Source organism: Salvelinus alpinus, chromosome 39 (genome assembly GCF_045679555.1).
Source record: "Salvelinus alpinus chromosome 39, SLU_Salpinus.1, whole genome shotgun sequence".
Lineage (NCBI taxonomy): Eukaryota > Metazoa > Chordata > Actinopteri > Salmoniformes > Salmonidae > Salvelinus > Salvelinus alpinus.
Window position 1 is genome coordinate 6,325,099 of NC_092124.1, and position 16,969 is coordinate 6,342,067.

At 43.2% G+C, this 16,969-nt stretch overlaps 1 protein-coding gene across 1 annotated transcript; it reads left to right on the forward strand.

Annotated features, from left to right (window-relative positions):
* The first annotated feature begins 809 nt into the window (after positions 1-809).
* Positions 810-12,693, forward strand: LOC139566657 (NADH dehydrogenase [ubiquinone] iron-sulfur protein 8, mitochondrial-like). Its single transcript, XM_071387914.1, has 7 exons — positions 810-860; positions 1,783-1,827; positions 2,210-2,275; positions 2,588-2,677; positions 3,021-3,193; positions 11,093-11,221; positions 11,493-12,693. The coding sequence occupies exons 2-7, from the start codon at positions 1,785-1,787 to the stop codon at positions 11,622-11,624; spliced, it is 633 nt and encodes a 210-aa protein (XP_071244015.1). The 5' UTR covers positions 810-860; positions 1,783-1,784; the 3' UTR covers positions 11,625-12,693.
* Positions 12,694-16,969: the final 4,276 nt, after the last annotated feature.

Consider the following 16,969-nt stretch of genomic DNA (forward strand, 5'->3'; position numbering starts at 1 on the left):
TGATGTAAACGAGACGAGGGGGAGGAGACCATTTCAAACTATTACGATGCACCCAAATCACAACGCATACCTGTCGCAGTTCCTCCCACAGCCAGCAGCAGTGAAGAGAGAGCAGATGAGGAAGGGGAGGGAGATGCAGATGGAGAAAGCACAAAGGATGGAGACCAGTATGTCAGAGTAACTGCTCTCCCAGAACACTGCACACAGCATCTCTGCAGGGTCGTACCTGAGAGTTAGAGAGAGTTAAGAGGCAGGGACAGACCAGACCAAATTAGGCCTGAACATTTCTAACAGACCGGCCTATTTTTTTCCTTGAGAGCCCAACACCAGCCCACTTTTTCCTTGGGCCCCCATTGTTGGTCAAATAATTATAATTCTGTGCAAAACCTCTAATTTAGATTGGCTAACTGGGCTAAAGATGAAGCGTACTTACTTTTAAGACGGAAGGTTAGAGTCCACAACCATGAGGAGATAGAGGGAGTTATGGGAGAGTGAAGATTACACAAAGCGACGTCATCAAAAACACAATCTCCAATTAAAACTATCCTGCTTCATTTGCTAGCAAATCCCGTATCAAGCATTGTGTGTGTGTCTGTAAAATATCACTACTAAATACTGAATGAGGCACAATCAATTCAAAACAACAACGATACATTTAATAATTTCACGTAGCACTGTATTTTAGGATAGAAAATCATATTCTCAAACTTTTGAATTTACCACCTTCGCCACATCAAACATGGCGGCTTTTTGACGTCCAACGCGAGATATCTGTCATAACGTTATTTCACTTCCTGCCCACGCAGATTGCACTTCCCAAATCGTCCGCTGTTCTGGTTTAGAAGGCCAAATAGCGACAGGTCAGTGAGTTTCAAGTTATTTTATCAACTACATCATTATTTGCAATGGTTTTGAAGATATTTTACAACACATAATATCTTTGATATTTCTACTGCTTTTTGGTGCTTGTATGACCGCTGTTTTTACAGCTAAGCGACATAACGTCAGTCATTGGAAAAGTCCTTGAGGATGGTATGGCTAACCGGTTGCTAGCCGGCTCGCTAATACCTATCTAACAGGCATTTGTCATAGTGTAAAGCGTTTTGGTATTTAGCTTTTTGTGAGTAATACATTTTGCTACAATATATAATGTCACGCAGTGAAAATAGCGTTGAACGGGGCCAGGGTCACCTGGGTAGACCTTTTGTTTTCGGGGAAAACAGTTGTCTTGCTAGAACACTTAACGTTATGTCCTCAACTGGCGAGATAACGTACTAACTAACCTATGTTGTCAACAGATATTCAGCAGTGTAGTAGGTTCTCTCGCATCGCATCTTGTCATCACAAGGACCAGCTCAGAGCGCTGACATAAGGGTCATAATGATCATCACACATTAACGATTTTCTTAACAAGCACACTATTGAACCTCTTAGCTATGGAACTTAGTTATCTATCTACCTATTTCTTGACAAGGCACATCTTTACATTATGTCATGACAAACAAAGTAAGACCAATACCGGTTTTTTGAATGAGTGCAATGTATTATCTGGCAATATATTTCACATTGTCGGTTTAATAGATCAGTAACCCTTAAAAAAATATTGGCCAGTTTATATCCAATTTGTAAGTCGCTCTGGATAAGAGCGTCTGCTAAATGACTTAAATGTAAATGTATGTGCACATACCCTGTATTGCACCTGTTCCGAGTCACATGGTTAATAATAACATGTTTCTGTTTCCTTCTCTACCCCTTTCTTCCTGTGGTGTTGGCATGTTCCAGGCATGTCTGCAGCGTTGCGTGTACTATATTCTGTGTCCCGGCCAGGTAAGACCTCAACTGAGGAGGGAGGGAGGGAGGGATGGATGGATATTGATGATGTGGTGCACTGCTTTATTGATAGAAAAGACACATTGGTCATCAACAGTTCAAGAGGAAATGTAGGCTCTACTCAGTTATTTGGGGTAACAGTGGTTACAGATACCCAAAACACATCTCAACTATCTATGAAGATACTGATTGTAAGTCGCTCTGGATAAGAGTGTCTGCTAAATGTGAAAATGTAAGATGAGTCAATGCTATTATTTGTTAGATGTCATTGAAGTCTACTTGCTAATTGTTGACCTCTTGTGGTGAAAACATTTCCCTGGTAGCACCATTCCATCCTCTGCCTTATGTCATAATTTAACTCCTTTATTTTTTTTCACAGGCACCATTGCGGCTGGACACAATCTTGTGCGTCCAATCAGTCTGTCGGCCCAGAGAGAGGGATTCAGTAAGTACTGCCTCTTTCCCCCGGCTCTCAAGGCACGTTAGTTTTGCATCACTGGGTGCCCCGGGTGGGCGGCATTTGCACATTCCATTAGTCCTCAAGGGACATCCCCCACCCATCCGGGGCACCAGGAAATTCAAAACGAGCACACCCAGTGTCTCTCATATACACCTGACCACGGTGATCCCCACACAGCTGCACTTTGTTTGCCTTTGATTAGTATGAATGTTCAGACATGCACTCAACATTCATCTCACTGTCTTTTTCTCTCTATGCTCCTCTCTTTCTCCCTCCCTTCTGTCCCTCTCTCTGTAGAGTATGTGAATGCTCAGGATCTGCCCACAGACATGAAGTCCATAACAGACCGAGCCGCTCAGACTCTGCTGTGGACGGAGCTCTTCAGAGGTCAGTTTCACTCCTGACTCTTCGTGACACCAACCCCCATGTCTGAAATGGTGCTGTATTCCCTCTATATTCCACTACTTTTGACCAGGGCCCATAGGGTGTCATTTCAGACACAGCCACTGAATAACCTGGTCCCAGATGTTTTTGTTGGTCTTTTGCAAACTCCTATGACAACTTTCATAGGAGTTGACAAGAGGGCACCAAAAGATCAGGGACCAGCCTTGGAATGACTGTGATAAAGGCTACATACTGACAAAATATTCTTTACCTGAACTCTGTACTTGTACGGTGCCATTTTGGATGCAGCCGGTGCAGTGTATAACATCACTTCCTGCTCCGCCAGGATTGGGCATGACCATGAGCTACCTGTTCAGAGAGCCGGCCACCATAAACTACCCGTTTGAGAAGGGGCCCCTGTCTCCCCGTTTCCGCGGTGAGCATGCCCTGCGCAGGTACCCCTCTGGAGAGGAACGCTGCATCGCCTGCAAGCTGTGTGAAGCCATCTGCCCCGCCCAGGTACATAGAAACACACTTGTTGTGGGCGTAAAAGCGTGGTCTTAAATGCTAGGTCAGGCATAGCTACATCAGACTTTGTGATCAGAATTTACACCTGTTGCACCAACCTAAAATAAGACTCCTCGTAGCTAAGTCCCGTGTAAGCAATGTACGTTCATGAGATTTAAGATCAGAGACTTTGGATCACTACAGGCTGTAAGCGAACGAGTGATGCGCGTTTGGAGCAATACTGTCTGTATCCAAGGATCAGCCAATCGTTCACATAACAGAATGCAGCGCAGCACGTGACTGAAGAGAGAAGAGACAACCTACTTGTTAGTTACAGCGTCAGTGCGCGCTCTGGAAAGAGCAGAGAGTGGAAAGGCAGCTTGCCAGTTACAGCAGCGCGTCCCCTGAACGATAACGAAGAGGTAACGTTAGGTGAGAAGCCTTACCACGGAGACAGGGGAGAGAAGGTGATGACGTGTAAGTTACTTCATGATCTGTAACCGAAAAACAACTGGCATTTGGAAAGTTTGAGGTGAGGGAGAAGGTGTGGATTGTTAAGTATCTTGCTAGCTGGGTCAAATTCTTCGTTAGCTAGCCAGAGACATGTTGAGCAACATTTGCCAACTTATCTGATCAAATAATTGAGTTTATGGTGTGAAAATTAGCTTGCTAATTAAGTCAGACAGCTAACGTTAGCTGGCTAACGTTACTAACATTAGTAACCTAACCAATTCGCTATAGTATTAACTGGTATACGACTCCTTGCTGTTATAACGCTTTAGTTGCTTACTGGACCCTGGCAATCTGCGTGAAATGTTAACTAGCTAACTACTATCTGTGAACTAATGCTTTCCCTCTACAGTTTGTAGTTCATTTTCAGAATGAGAGAATTAGGTGAAAATGAGGCATTGCTTGTTAAACAAGTGGATTCAGGGATCAAGTGTAGCTGGAGATGGGCCTGGCTTAAGCTGGATGCCACTATAGAGGTGAAGGAACACCAAACACTTTCCCTCTTTCTCACTTTTTCAATACAGTGGCTAAAAAGGGGTATGTCAGGTGTACTCTCGGCCTGAAAGAGATCAATTATGCCAACAAAGGGTATCATGCTCTGCTGGCACATTGTAGAACAGATGTCCACAGGCAGAAAGTGTACAATGTAATATTATGCAGTGGAGCCAAATATATTGCTTTTATTGTGTTGAACTTGACAGTAGCACTTGCGAGTGAGGGGGGATTATTACATTTTTTACTCAGTGAATGTTATTTGCACACATGTAGCCACGTGTGCACTTGATCAATGTCTACTATAGTGACCACTATAATAGAGCAAAAATAGAATGCCTGTTTGTTTCATTCTATTTCTACTTTAAGATGTTTTTTTCCCCCAAGTGCAATATTTAGATGTGTGTGGTCACAAGCATTCTATTATAAAGGCTGTCATGGCAAACTGCAGTATTAGTGTGTTGTTTTTTCTCTTGACTTGAGTGTAATTTACAGTAAAGTCTAGGCAACAAATAACATTGGATTGCTTTCTTTAAAAAATGCTAGCTGTGAGTTAGGTTCACATGAACCACTTTATTTTACACACAGAGACTGATCATGTAGATCATATTCTTTGTTGTTTAATTAGTTAAAACCTGCATTTCCCCCTAGCAGGGATTTTTTTGCATCCCTGCATGATGGTTCGAGGCAGTGCCTGTTACTAGGCTGTTACCGTCCTCGTGGCAGTTCTAAACTTTGCGAGCCATGTCACTTCCATAGAGCTAGAACAGTCCATCCTTTTGCATAACCCACCACTATGCATTAACATTTTCTCATCCACAACTGGATGCATCCATAAGGAATTACTGTGGGAATTAATATTATATATAATTTTTTACTTGTATCTAATCAGGAACCCATTGAGACGAGGGTCTCATTTTCAATAGTGCCATGAGGTCAACAAATTCAACACTAACATTCCCTAAAAAAGTATGTATATATATTTATATTGTTGGAGGCCAGGTCATCTGATGCAGCACTCCCATCACTGTCCTTGGTAAAATGGCCCTTACACAGTCTGGAGGTGCGTTGGGTCATTGTCCTGTTGAAAAACAAATGCTAATCCCACTAAGCCCAAACCAGATGGGATGGCGTATCGCTGCAGAATGCTGTGGTAGCCTTGCTGGTTAAGTGTGCCTTGAATGTGATTTATTTAGAAGACGGTGTCACCAGCAAAGCACCCCCACACCATAAAACCTCCTCCTCCATGCATTATGGTGGGAAATACAAAATGCAGAGATCATCCGTTCAGCCACACCGCGTCTCAGAAAGACAAGGCGGTTGGAACCAAAAATCTCCAATTTGGACTCCAGACCAAAGGACAGATTTCCAAAGGTTTAATGTCCATTGCTCGTGTTTCTTGGCCCAAGCAAGTCTCTTCTTCTTATTGGTGTCCTTTAGTAGTGGTTTCTTTACAACAATTTGACCATGAAGGCCTGATTCACACAGTCTCCTCTGAACAAATCGAATTTTATTTGTCACATACAAATGGTTAGCAGATGTTAATGCGAGTGTAGCGAAATGCTTGTGCTTCTAGTTCCGACAATGCAGTAATGACCAACGAGTAGTCTAACCTAACAATTTCACAACAACTACCTTATACACACAAGTGTAAAGGGATAAAGAATATGTACATAAAGATATATGAATGAGTGATGGTACAGAACGGCATAGGCAAGATGCAGTAGATGGTATCGAGTACAGTATATACATATGAGATGAGTAATGTAGGGTATGTAAACATAAAGTGGCATAGTTTAAAGTGGCTAGTGATACATTTTTTACATCAATTTTTCCATTATTAAAGTGGCTGGAGTTGAGTCAGTATGTTGGCAGCAGCCACTCAATGTTAGTGATGGCTGTTTAACAGTCTGATGGCCTTGAGATAGAAGCTGTTTTTCAGTCTCTCGGTCACTGCTTTGATGCACCTGTACTGACCTCGCCTTCTGGATGATAGCGGGGTGAACAGGCAGTGGCTCGGGTGTTTGTTGTCTTTGATGATCTTTGTGGCCTTCCTGTGACATGGGGTGGTGTAGGTGTCCTGGAGGGCAGGTAGTTTGCCCCCGGTGATGCCTTGTGCAGACCTCACTTCCCTCTGGAGAGCCTTACGGTTGTGGGTGGAGCAGTTGCCGTACCAGGCGGTGATACAGCCCGACAGGATGCTCTCGATTGTGCATCTGTAAAAGTTTGAGGCTTTTGGTGACAAGCTGAATTTCTTCAGCCTCCTGAGGTTGAAGAGGCGCTGCTGTGCCTTCTTCACTACGCTGTTTGTGTGGGTGGACCGACTCAGTTTGTCCGTGATGTGTACGCTGAGGAACTTAACTTACTACCCTCTCCACTACTGTCCCGTCGATGTGGATAGGGGGGTGCTCCCTCTGCTGTTTCCTGAAGTCCACGATCATCTCCTTTGTTTTGTTGACATTGAGTGTGAGGTTATTTTCCTGACACCACACTCCGAGGGCCCTCACCTCCTCCCAGTAGGCCGTCTCGTCATTGTTGGTAATCAAGCCTACCACTGTAGTGTCGTCTGCAAACTTGATGATTGAGTTGGAGGCGTGCATGGCCACGCAGTCGTGGGTGAACAGGGAGTACAGGAGAGGGCTCAGAACGCACCCTTGTGGGGCCCCAGTGTTGAAGATTAGCGGGGTGGAGATGTTGTTACCTACCCTCACCACCTGGGGGCGGTCCATCAGGAAGTCCAGTACCCAGTTGCACAGGGTGGGGTCGAGACCCAGGGTCTCGAGCTTGATGACGAGTTTGGAGGGTACTATGATGTTAAATGCTGAGCTGTAGTCGATGAACAGCATTCTCACAGGTATTCCTCTTGTCCAGATGGGTTAGGGCAGTGTGCAGTGTGGTTGTGATTGCATCGTCTGTGGACCTATTGGGGCGGTAAGCAAATTGGAGTGGGTCTAGGGTAACAGGTAGGGTGGAGGTGATATGGTCCTTGACTAGTCTCTCAAAGCACTTCATGATGACAGAAGTGAGTGCTACGGGGCGGTGGTCGTTTAGCTCAGTTAGCCTTCTTGGGAACAGGAACAATGGTGGCCCTCTTGAAGCATGTGGGAACAGCAGACTGGGATAAGGATTGATTGAATATGTCCGTAAACACACCAGCCAGCTGGTCTGCGCATGCTCTGAGGACGCGGCTGGGGATGCCGTCTGGGCCTGCAGCCTTGCAAGGGTTAACATGTTTAAATGTTTTACTCACGTCGGCTGCAGTGAAGGAGAGTCCGCAGGTTTTGGTAGTGGGCCGTGTCAGTGGCACTGTATTGTCCTCAAAGCGTGCAAAGAAGTTGTTTAGTCTGTCTGGGAGCAAGACATCCTGGTCCATGACGGGGCTGGTTTTCTTTTTGTAATCCGTGATTGACTGTAGACCCTGCCACATACCTCTCGTGTCTGAGCCGTTGAATTGCGACTACTTTGTCTCTATACTGACGCTTAGCTTGTTTGATTGCCTTGCGGAGGGAATAGCTACACTGTTTGTATTCGGTCATGCTTCCGGTCACCTTGCCCTGGTTAAAAGCAGTGGTTCGCGCTTTCAGTTTCACGCGAATGCTGCCGTCAATCCACGGTTTCTGGTTTGGGAATGTTTTTATCGTTGCTGTGGGTACGACATCGTCAATGCACTTCCTAATGAACTCGCTCACCGAATCAGCATATTCGTCAATATTGTTGTTGGACGCGATGCGGAACATATTCCAATCCGCGTGATCGAAGCAGTCTTGAAGCGTGGATTCAGATTGGTCGGACCAGCGTTGAACAGACCTGAGCGCGGGAGCTTGTTGTTTGAGTTTCTGTTTGTAGGCTGGAATCAACAAAATGGAGTCGTGGTCAGCTTTTCCGAAAGGGGGGCGGGGGAGGGCCTTATAAGCGTCGCGGAAATTAGTATAACAATGGTCTAGTGTTTTTCCAGCCCTGGTAGCACAATCGATATGCTGATAGAATTTAGGGAGTCTTGTTTTCAGATTAGCCTTGTTAAAATCCCCAGCTACAATGAATGCAGCCTCAGGATATGTGGTTTCCAGTTTACATAGTCAAATAAAGTCAGTTCAGGGCCATCGATGTGTCTGCTTGGGGGGGAATATATGCGGCTGTGATTATAATCTAAGAGAATTCTCTCGGTAGATAATGCGGTCGACATTTGATTGTGAGGAATTCTAAATCAGGTGAACAGAAAGACTTGAGTTCCTGTATGTTGTTATGATCACACCACGTCTCGTTAATCATAAGGAACAGTTGATGTTGAGATGTGTCTGTTACTTGAACTCTGTGAAGCATTTATTTGGGCTGCAATTTCTGAGGCTGGTAACTAATGAACTTATCCTCTGCAGCAGAGGTAACTCGGTCTTCCATTCCTGTGGCGGTCCTCGTGAGAGCCAGTTTCATCATAGCACTTGATGGTTTTTGCGACTGCCCTTAAAGAAACTTTCAAAGTTCTTGACATTTTCCATATTGACCGACCTTCATGTCTTAAAGTAATGATGGACTGTCATTTCTCTTTGCGTATATGAGCTAGTCTGGCCATAATATGGACTTTTACCAAATAGGGCTATCTTCTGTAAACCCCCCCTACCTTGTCACAACACAACTGATTGGCGCAAACGCATTAAGAAGGAAAAAAATTCCACAAAGTAACTTTTAAGAAGGCACACCTCTTCATTGAAATGCATTCCAGATGACTACCTCATGAAGCTGGTTGAGCAAATGCCAAGAGTGTCCAAAGCTGTCATCAAGGCAAAGGGTGGCTATTTTAAGAATCTCAAATATAAAATATATTTTTGATTTGTTTAACACTTTTTTGGCTACTACATGATTCCATATGTGTTAATTCATAGTTTTGATGTCTTCGCTATTATTCTACAATGTAGAAAAAAGTTAAAATAAAGAAAAACCCTTGAATGAGTAGGTGTTCTAAAACTTTTGACCGGTAGTGTGTGTGTGTGCTTCCTTACCAATTGACCATAGCCCAAGCCTGAAGCAGGGGTTTTTCGGACGCATACAGTCCACATACAGTCCACAAGTTCCCAAATTCAATGAGATCCAGGGATATGATGCAACAAAGGTTTATTCTTCTTATATAAAAAAATAAGATTCTCCAATCAACTTAAAGCATAGATTACTTGACATGAAAAATACAAAATATGGCCTATTTGTACGCATGTATGTATAGTCAAGGCTATACTGCTTCCGTGTCTAACAAGAACTCCCCTCCCCCCAAAGGCCCAACTAGTTAAATAAAGGTTAAAAAAAAATACAAATAACATAAATACTTCCTGCCTTTATCCTATCACTAACACACTTTCTACAGTACAATGAATGGGCAAGAGGGGGAGCCAAAAACACTCTTACACTAATAACAATGGAATATATCTCAAATCAGGTAAATATAAATCATAAAGGTACGTACCTAATATTTCATCATATACATTCATATTTCATATTTACACAGACGTACATGGAGCTCTGTATATTCTGTATTTTATACAAATATGTTTAAATCGTCTCTAACACTGGTTACAATAAAAATTCAACACCATCATTTTTCTTTTTTTGTTGCTTTCAATCAAAACAAATGCAATTCTCATTTAACAAATTCAACATTAGACTCCTAAACTGCCCTAGCGACACCAGGGAATCAAAATGCAGTTCTGCAGGTTATTTAAAAAATTGGGGGCATTAAAACCTAATTCGGTGGAGAGACCAGAGGAACCTTGAGTGAACTGGTTTGGTATCTCATGTTTTGATACTTTAACAACGAAGCTAGATAAATCAGAAGCTTGTGTAATCAGAAGCTTTGTGAACAAAAAAGGAATAGTGAAGGGATCTACGGTACTTTAATGAGGACCAGCCAACCTTTTGATACAGGATGCAGTCATGCATATTACATGTAAATGCCAAGATATTTAGTCTAGATGACTCATCTATTATTTAGCACTCAGACCATTTTGACAACATGTTATGTAGCCTATAACAAGTTGATGATTTTTCTATTTACTCTCATAGTAGCTTACTCCCGACCCAAAGCCTGTGACTTGTCTGTCTCTGACATTATTATTAGGTCCCGTGTGGCTCAGTTGGTAGAGCATGGCGCTTGCAACGCCAGGGTTGTGGGTTCATTCCCCACGGGGGGACCAGGATGAATATGTATGAACTTTCCAATTTGTAAGTCGCTCTGGATAAGAGCGACTGCTAAATGACTTAAATGTAATGTAAATGTCTCGGGCTGGGCAAATAAGTGTTGGCAGCACATTTATTCGTTTGCTCATCTATCACTGGTCAGAAACATTTAGCATGCTATAATGTTGCCCAAATCTAGAGTGTTATTTAGCTCATGACTCGGGCGTAGGCAACTCCAAAAGCCAGTGGAGGTTGTGAAATACTAACGCGAGATTCACATGCTTTTGAAAATGGAGGACTATTCATTTCTAATCGGTATCGTGATGAAGATCGTCTCAATTTAACACCATACTCCTGCTCCCTACTAGACAGCTCATAGACGGCGTACGCCCAGGTGGTGCAACGGGTATGATTTGTTTTGTCCGGCGTTAAGCGCATTTTTCGTCTGACGTAGAGTTACGACCAACTGGTGCAACCGGCCCCTGTAATGTTTACACTCCTGTACTATTCACATCTGCATATCCCTACCACTCCCAGGGCACTAAAACACCTGCACTTTGCAACGGAAATACCTTCATGGCTGCGCAGATCCCTACATAGTACACCCTATAGGCCCTGGTCAAAAGAAGTGCACCATTTACAGAATATGGTGCCATTTGGGACCAATCCTATGTCTGCTCTACCACAACACCTTAAGGCTCACTGCTCTAAACATGATTTACCCCCCCCCCCCCCCCCCCCAATGCATAGGCCATCACCATTGAGGCAGAGCCCCGTTCGGACGGCAGCAGGAGGACAACGCGCTACGACATCGACATGACAAAATGTATTTACTGTGGCTTCTGCCAGGAGGCCTGTCCTGTTGATGCCATCGTGGAGGTGAGCAGGACCTTCTACACCTCTACTGTGGTCGGTGTCCCAAATGGCACCCTATTCCCTACTGAGTGCACTACATTTCACCAAAGGCAGTATGTAGGTTAAAGAGTGCCTTTTGGCACAAACCCTTCTCATAGCTTCCTCTAGATGTTTGGATGTTCAGATTCCTGTGACTGAGGTTGGCGTGAAGGACCTGTAAAACTATTTGGTTTGGTGTCTCCCCTCTCATTCCCTCCCCCCCCCCCCCTCTCTCTTTCACCTTTCTCTCCCTCAGGGCCCCAACTTTGAGTTTTCCACAGAGACCCATGAGGAGCTGCTCTACAACAAAGAGAAACTGCTCAACAACGGAGACAAGTGGGAGGCCGAGATCGCTGCCAACATACAAGCTGATTACCTCTATCGATAGACAGACAGGCTGGCTGACGCGCGCACACACACCGACAGACCGACCGACCGTGCTCTGTTGATAACCATGAAACACACACAGATGCGGTATGACAAACTGGCACACACATTGTATAGATATCCGTCAGCCTCTTTGACACAGACACACGTCCATCCATACTGTACAGTTGATCCAGATCAGTGTTCACACCCAGACCTGTTTCCAGAGATCCAGACAGCACCGTTTATCTATATTGCATATATCTATACTGCATAGATATTGAATGTGACTTGGATGATTGGGACAAAATAAAAATCAGGAAGCCACAGCTCTCCAGAACCAGGTCTGTGTGGACCACTGTCAAAATAAGCTCAGCTCACCCACAGAGAGATGCACCGTCGGTCTCCTGTACCGGCAGCCATCTCACAGATGCCTATCCTGGGGCACATTCAATAGGGATACGTTGTGGAAATTTTCATAAAGAAATTACATCAATAGAGTTGACATGATTCTTTATTCTACTTGTCAGAGAGGCATGTTTGTTCTACATACCATATGTCTGAACGTTCCACAACGCTGTGCCCTGCTGAACGCACCCCTGATGTCTATGCTCAACAGTACTGTATCTGATTCGAGGTAAGATATTGCCCCAAACCACAGATCTAGGATCAGATCAAATTAACTTGGACAAGGGAAAAAAATCTGACCATGTGTTAGTGATTAGGGACAACTACCTACTCTGTGTCCCAAATGGTACCTTACCTCCTATATAGTGCACTACCTTTGACCAGGGCCCATAAGACTTTGGTCAAAAGTAATGCACTATATAAGGAATAGGGTGGCTTTTGGGATGCAGTCTTACTCTGTTTTAAGGGCGGAGTGTTATCATTTTGTCGGAGAGTAATGCACAACCAGTTGGCACATGATACTCAGGCTCTATTATAATTATTATTATCCTCAAACTAGTAGATATATTAGCCTGCTGCAAACACAAAGTTACATGGGGGTTTGTTGTCATGAGAATTGTACAAAGATACTTGTGGACTTTAAATTATGAAGAATAAATATTGTTCTGTACTAAGTTTTAAAATGGCCTGCAGCGTTGTCTTTTAAAGTCCCATTGAAGTCAAAGGTGTGATTTTTCCTGTGTTTTTATATTTTCACATTGAGGTTAGAAGAGTACTGTGGAATTGATTATACCCTTTTAGTGTAAGAGCTGTTTGAAAAGACTGCATGTTTCAGGTGGTAAATTAGTTATATTTGGGAAGTATTCATTCCCTTTGACTTTTTCCAGATTTTGTTACGTTACAGCCTTAATCTAAAATTGATCAAATATTTTTTTTCTCAATGACAAAGCGAAAACAGGTTTTTAGAAATGTTTTCACATTTATGTTTTCACAAGTAACTTATTTACATAAGTATTCAGACCCTTTGCTATGATACTTGAAATTGAGCTCAGGTGCATCCTGTTTCCATTGATCATCGTTAACATGTTTCTATAACTTGATTGGAGTCCACCTGTGGTAAATTCAATTGATTGGACATGATTTGGAAAGGCGCACACTTGTCTATGTAAGGTCCCACAGTTGACTGTTGTCATGACTCCTTGGTGAGGATAAAAGGTGACAGAGGAGAGGGGGAGTTGGAGAGGAGAGGGGGAGTTGGGATGGTTTTATGACTTAACAACCGGTCGTAAATTTAGAGAACTTTCTCTTTCTGGCCTGCAGTATTGGGAAAGAAATCCCTTTGTTACAGCGTGGCCCGTCTAAAAAGTCTAACGGCCAAAGAAGAACTTTGGAACAATTTTTCTAACATAAAGAATGTGGGAAATGGTCAGTGGGGACTTAAAGAATAAACCTCTCGCATGGTATATTATTTTGTGATGTCATATCAAGGTAACGGTAACTCTGGAAGTGTACGTGTCCTAGGTATAAGGTTTGTATCTAAATGTTGTAGAAATTATATGATTAAATATGAGAATACTTTTGTGAAGATAGCAATGTGATTTTAGCCTTCTAAATGATAATCATTTTTCATGCAAACTATTGCCCAGTCAGTAGCCACTCCCAAGTGAGCTCAGAGTTCGTTTCAACATGACTGAATGCCCTCCAAGGCCAGAGTGCTTAAAAGGACTCGCTAAGAATGAACATACAGACCAGAGAACGTGAAGCTGCGGTTCACTCGTTGAAATGGTTAGAAACTTTGTGAACCAGACCAAAATATGCCAGTTTGCTGCTGGCGTGTAAAGTGGTCGAGAGCTGAACCATGAATAATCAATTAGAGACCAAGCAGATGGACGGTATAAACCGGGCGTCACGAATGGTTAACTACAAGACCAGATAGCGTGGAGCGGTGGCTACACATTACGAAATGGTTAGAAGTTCTGAAACCCTCAACACGAGTGAAGAAGGTAAAGACTAGACCAGAACATTCACAGTCTGCACCTGTGCATGTGAAAGTGGTTCTAGGACATTTAACTCTCAGTACGAGGGGGAAGACCGATTCCTCTGACCACTGTAGGTTCGTCTGAAGTGTCTATTCTAACGAACACTCCAAGATCAAAGAAACCTACAACTAAGGAGGACATTGTGACCTCTGGTGGACAACCAGAGACTTACATCGAACCACTCCCCATGGACGGATCGAGTGGTTTCAACAGAGACGACAGAGAAAGACATCTACGCGTAAATATATATTGCATTTATAATCCGAATGAGCGGTTGCTAAGTATTCATATTCCCGTGACCGTAGCTCCCAAATGTATGTACGATAAGTTGACTCTCTTTGTCTCCCCCTCTCCTTACCTACCCCTCCCTTTCCATTGTGTAACCAAACGGTCATGCTTTTGTTAGTCCACTAGGGACCTGCTTTCATTGCATTATATTAGTAATCAATAACCTATACCGTGTTTATGTATTTGTGTGATTATTTAGTTAGTAAATAAATAATTAAGCCAATTTGTGTATTGCTGATTCATCAATTAGGTTAGGGTTCTTACAGATATCAAAGAATTGTGCGACATTCAGAATGAGACTGATATGAGGTAATAATAATTAAGTGGCTTATCGAGATAAATAAACTCAGCAAAGAAAGAAACGTCCCTTTTTCAGGACCCCGTCTTTCAAAGATAATACGTAAAAAAACTTCACACATCTTCATTGTAAAGGGTTTAAACCCTGTTTCCCATGCTTGTTCAATGAACCATAAACAATGAACATGCACCTGTGGAACGGTCGTTAAGACACTAACAGCTTAGGCAATTAAGGTCACAGTTATGAAAACTTAGGACATTAAAGAGGCCTTTCTACTGACTCTGAAAAACACCAAAAGAAAGATGTCCAGGGTCCCTGCTCATCTGTGTGAATGTGCCTTAGGCATGCTGCAAGGAGGCGTGAGGACTGCACATGTTGCCAGGGAAATAAATTGCAATGTCCGTACTGCGAGATGCCTAAGACAGCTGATCGTCCGCACAGTAGCAGACCACGTGTAACAACACCTGCACAGGATCGGTACATCCGAACATCACACCGGCAGGACAGGTACAGGATGGTAACAACAACTGCACAACAAACAATAAATATGACAAACTGAAAACGTGCATAACTATATATCCCCCCCCCCCAAAAAGAAAACGGAAAACTTGAGCATGCATAACTATTCACCCCCCCAAAGATAATACTTTGTAGAGCCACCTTTTGCAACAATTACAGCTGCAAGTCTCTTGAGGTATGTCTCTATAAGCTTGGCACATATAGCCACTGGGATTTTTGCCCATTCTTCAAGGCAAAACTGCTCCAGCTTCTTCAAGTTGGATGGGTTCCGCTGGTGTACAGCAATCTTTAAGTCAGACCACAGATTCTCAATTGGATTGAGGTCTGGGCTTTGACTAAGCCATTCCAAGACATTTAAATGTTTCCCCTTAAACCACTCGAGTGTTGATTTAGCAGTATGCTTAGGGTCATTGTCTTGCTGGAAGGTGAACCTCCATCCCAGTCTCAAATCTCTGGAAGGCTGAAACAGGTTTCCCTCAAGAATTTCCTGTATTTAGTGCCATCCACCATACCTTCAATTCTGACCAGTTTCCCAGTCCCTGCCGATGAAAAATCCCCCCATGTCCAAATAAGCTACAATAGTCTCATCTGACCATAGTATCTTCTTCCATATGTTTGGGGAGACTCCCATATGCATTTTGGAAAACACCAAATGTGTTTGCTTATTTCTTTCTTTAAGCAATGGCTTTTTTCTGGCCACTCTTCAGTAAAGCCTAGCTCTGTGGAGTGTACGGCTTAAAGTGGTCCTATGGACAGATACTCCAATCTCCGCTGTGGAGCTTTGCAGCTCCATCAGGGTTATCTTTGGTCTCTTTGTTGCCTCTCTGATTAATGCCCTCCTTGCCTGGTCTGTGAGTTTTGGTGGGCGGCCCTCTCTTGGCAGGTTTGTTGTGGTGCCATATTCTTTCCATTTTTTTATAATGGATTTAACGGTGCTTCGTGGGATGTTCAAAGTTTCAGATATTTTTTTATAACCCAACCTTGATCTGTACTTCGCCACAACTTTGTCCCTGACCTGTTTGGAGAGCTCCTTGGCCTTCATGGTGCCCCTTGCTTAGTGGTGTTGCAGACTCTGGGTTCTTTCAGAACAGGTGTACATATACTGAGATCATGTGACAGATCATGTGGCACTTAAATTGCACACAGGTAGACTTTTTTGAAACGAATTATCTTACTCCTGAAGGTAATTGGTTGCACCAGATCTTATTTAGGGGCTTCATAGCAAAGGGGGTGAATACATATGCACGCAGCACTTTTCCGTTTTTTTTAATTTATTTTTTATAAGTAATTTTTTTCATTTCACTTCACCAATTTGGACTATTTTGTGTATGTCCATTACATGAAATCCAAATTAAAATCTATTTAAATGACAGGTTGTAATGCAACAAAATAGGAAAAACGCCAAGGGGGATGAATACTTTTGCAAGATACTGTAGTTAATGGAACAGCGGGGAATACTTGGCTTCAGAGGCTGGACAGAATCCAGTATAGATCTTTAAGGATATGTACTGGTGCATTTAAATCAACACCTGTAAGTTCATTATTAGTAGAGGCAGCAGCAGTTAGCTTATTGTGTTAGACCAGGGGTGTCACTCATTCCATGGAGGGCCTAGTGTCAGCAGGTTAAACATTTTTCCTTTCAATTAAGACCTAGACAACCAGGTGAGGGGAGTTTTTTACTAATTAGTGACCGTAATTCATCAGTCAAGTACAAGGGAGGAGCAGAAACCTGCAGACACTCGGTCCTCCGTGAAATGAGTTTAACACATGTGGGTTACACTGAAAAGCTGTGAGGTCGGTCATCTCACTGCTACT

What these genes read in the sequence shown, in the direction of transcription:
- LOC139566657 (XM_071387914.1), top strand. Translation starts at nt 1,785, where the DNA reads ATGTCTGCAGCGTTGCGTGTACTATATTCTGTGTCCCGGCCAG. An exon ending in GTGGACGGAGCTCTTCAGAG is followed by an intron (nt 2,678 to 3,020) that starts GTCAGTTTCACT and finishes CTGCTCCGCCAG; the next exon opens with GATTGGGCATGACCATGAGC. An exon ending in AAGCCATCTGCCCCGCCCAG is followed by an intron (nt 3,194 to 11,092) that starts GTACATAGAAAC and finishes CCCAATGCATAG; the next exon opens with GCCATCACCATTGAGGCAGA.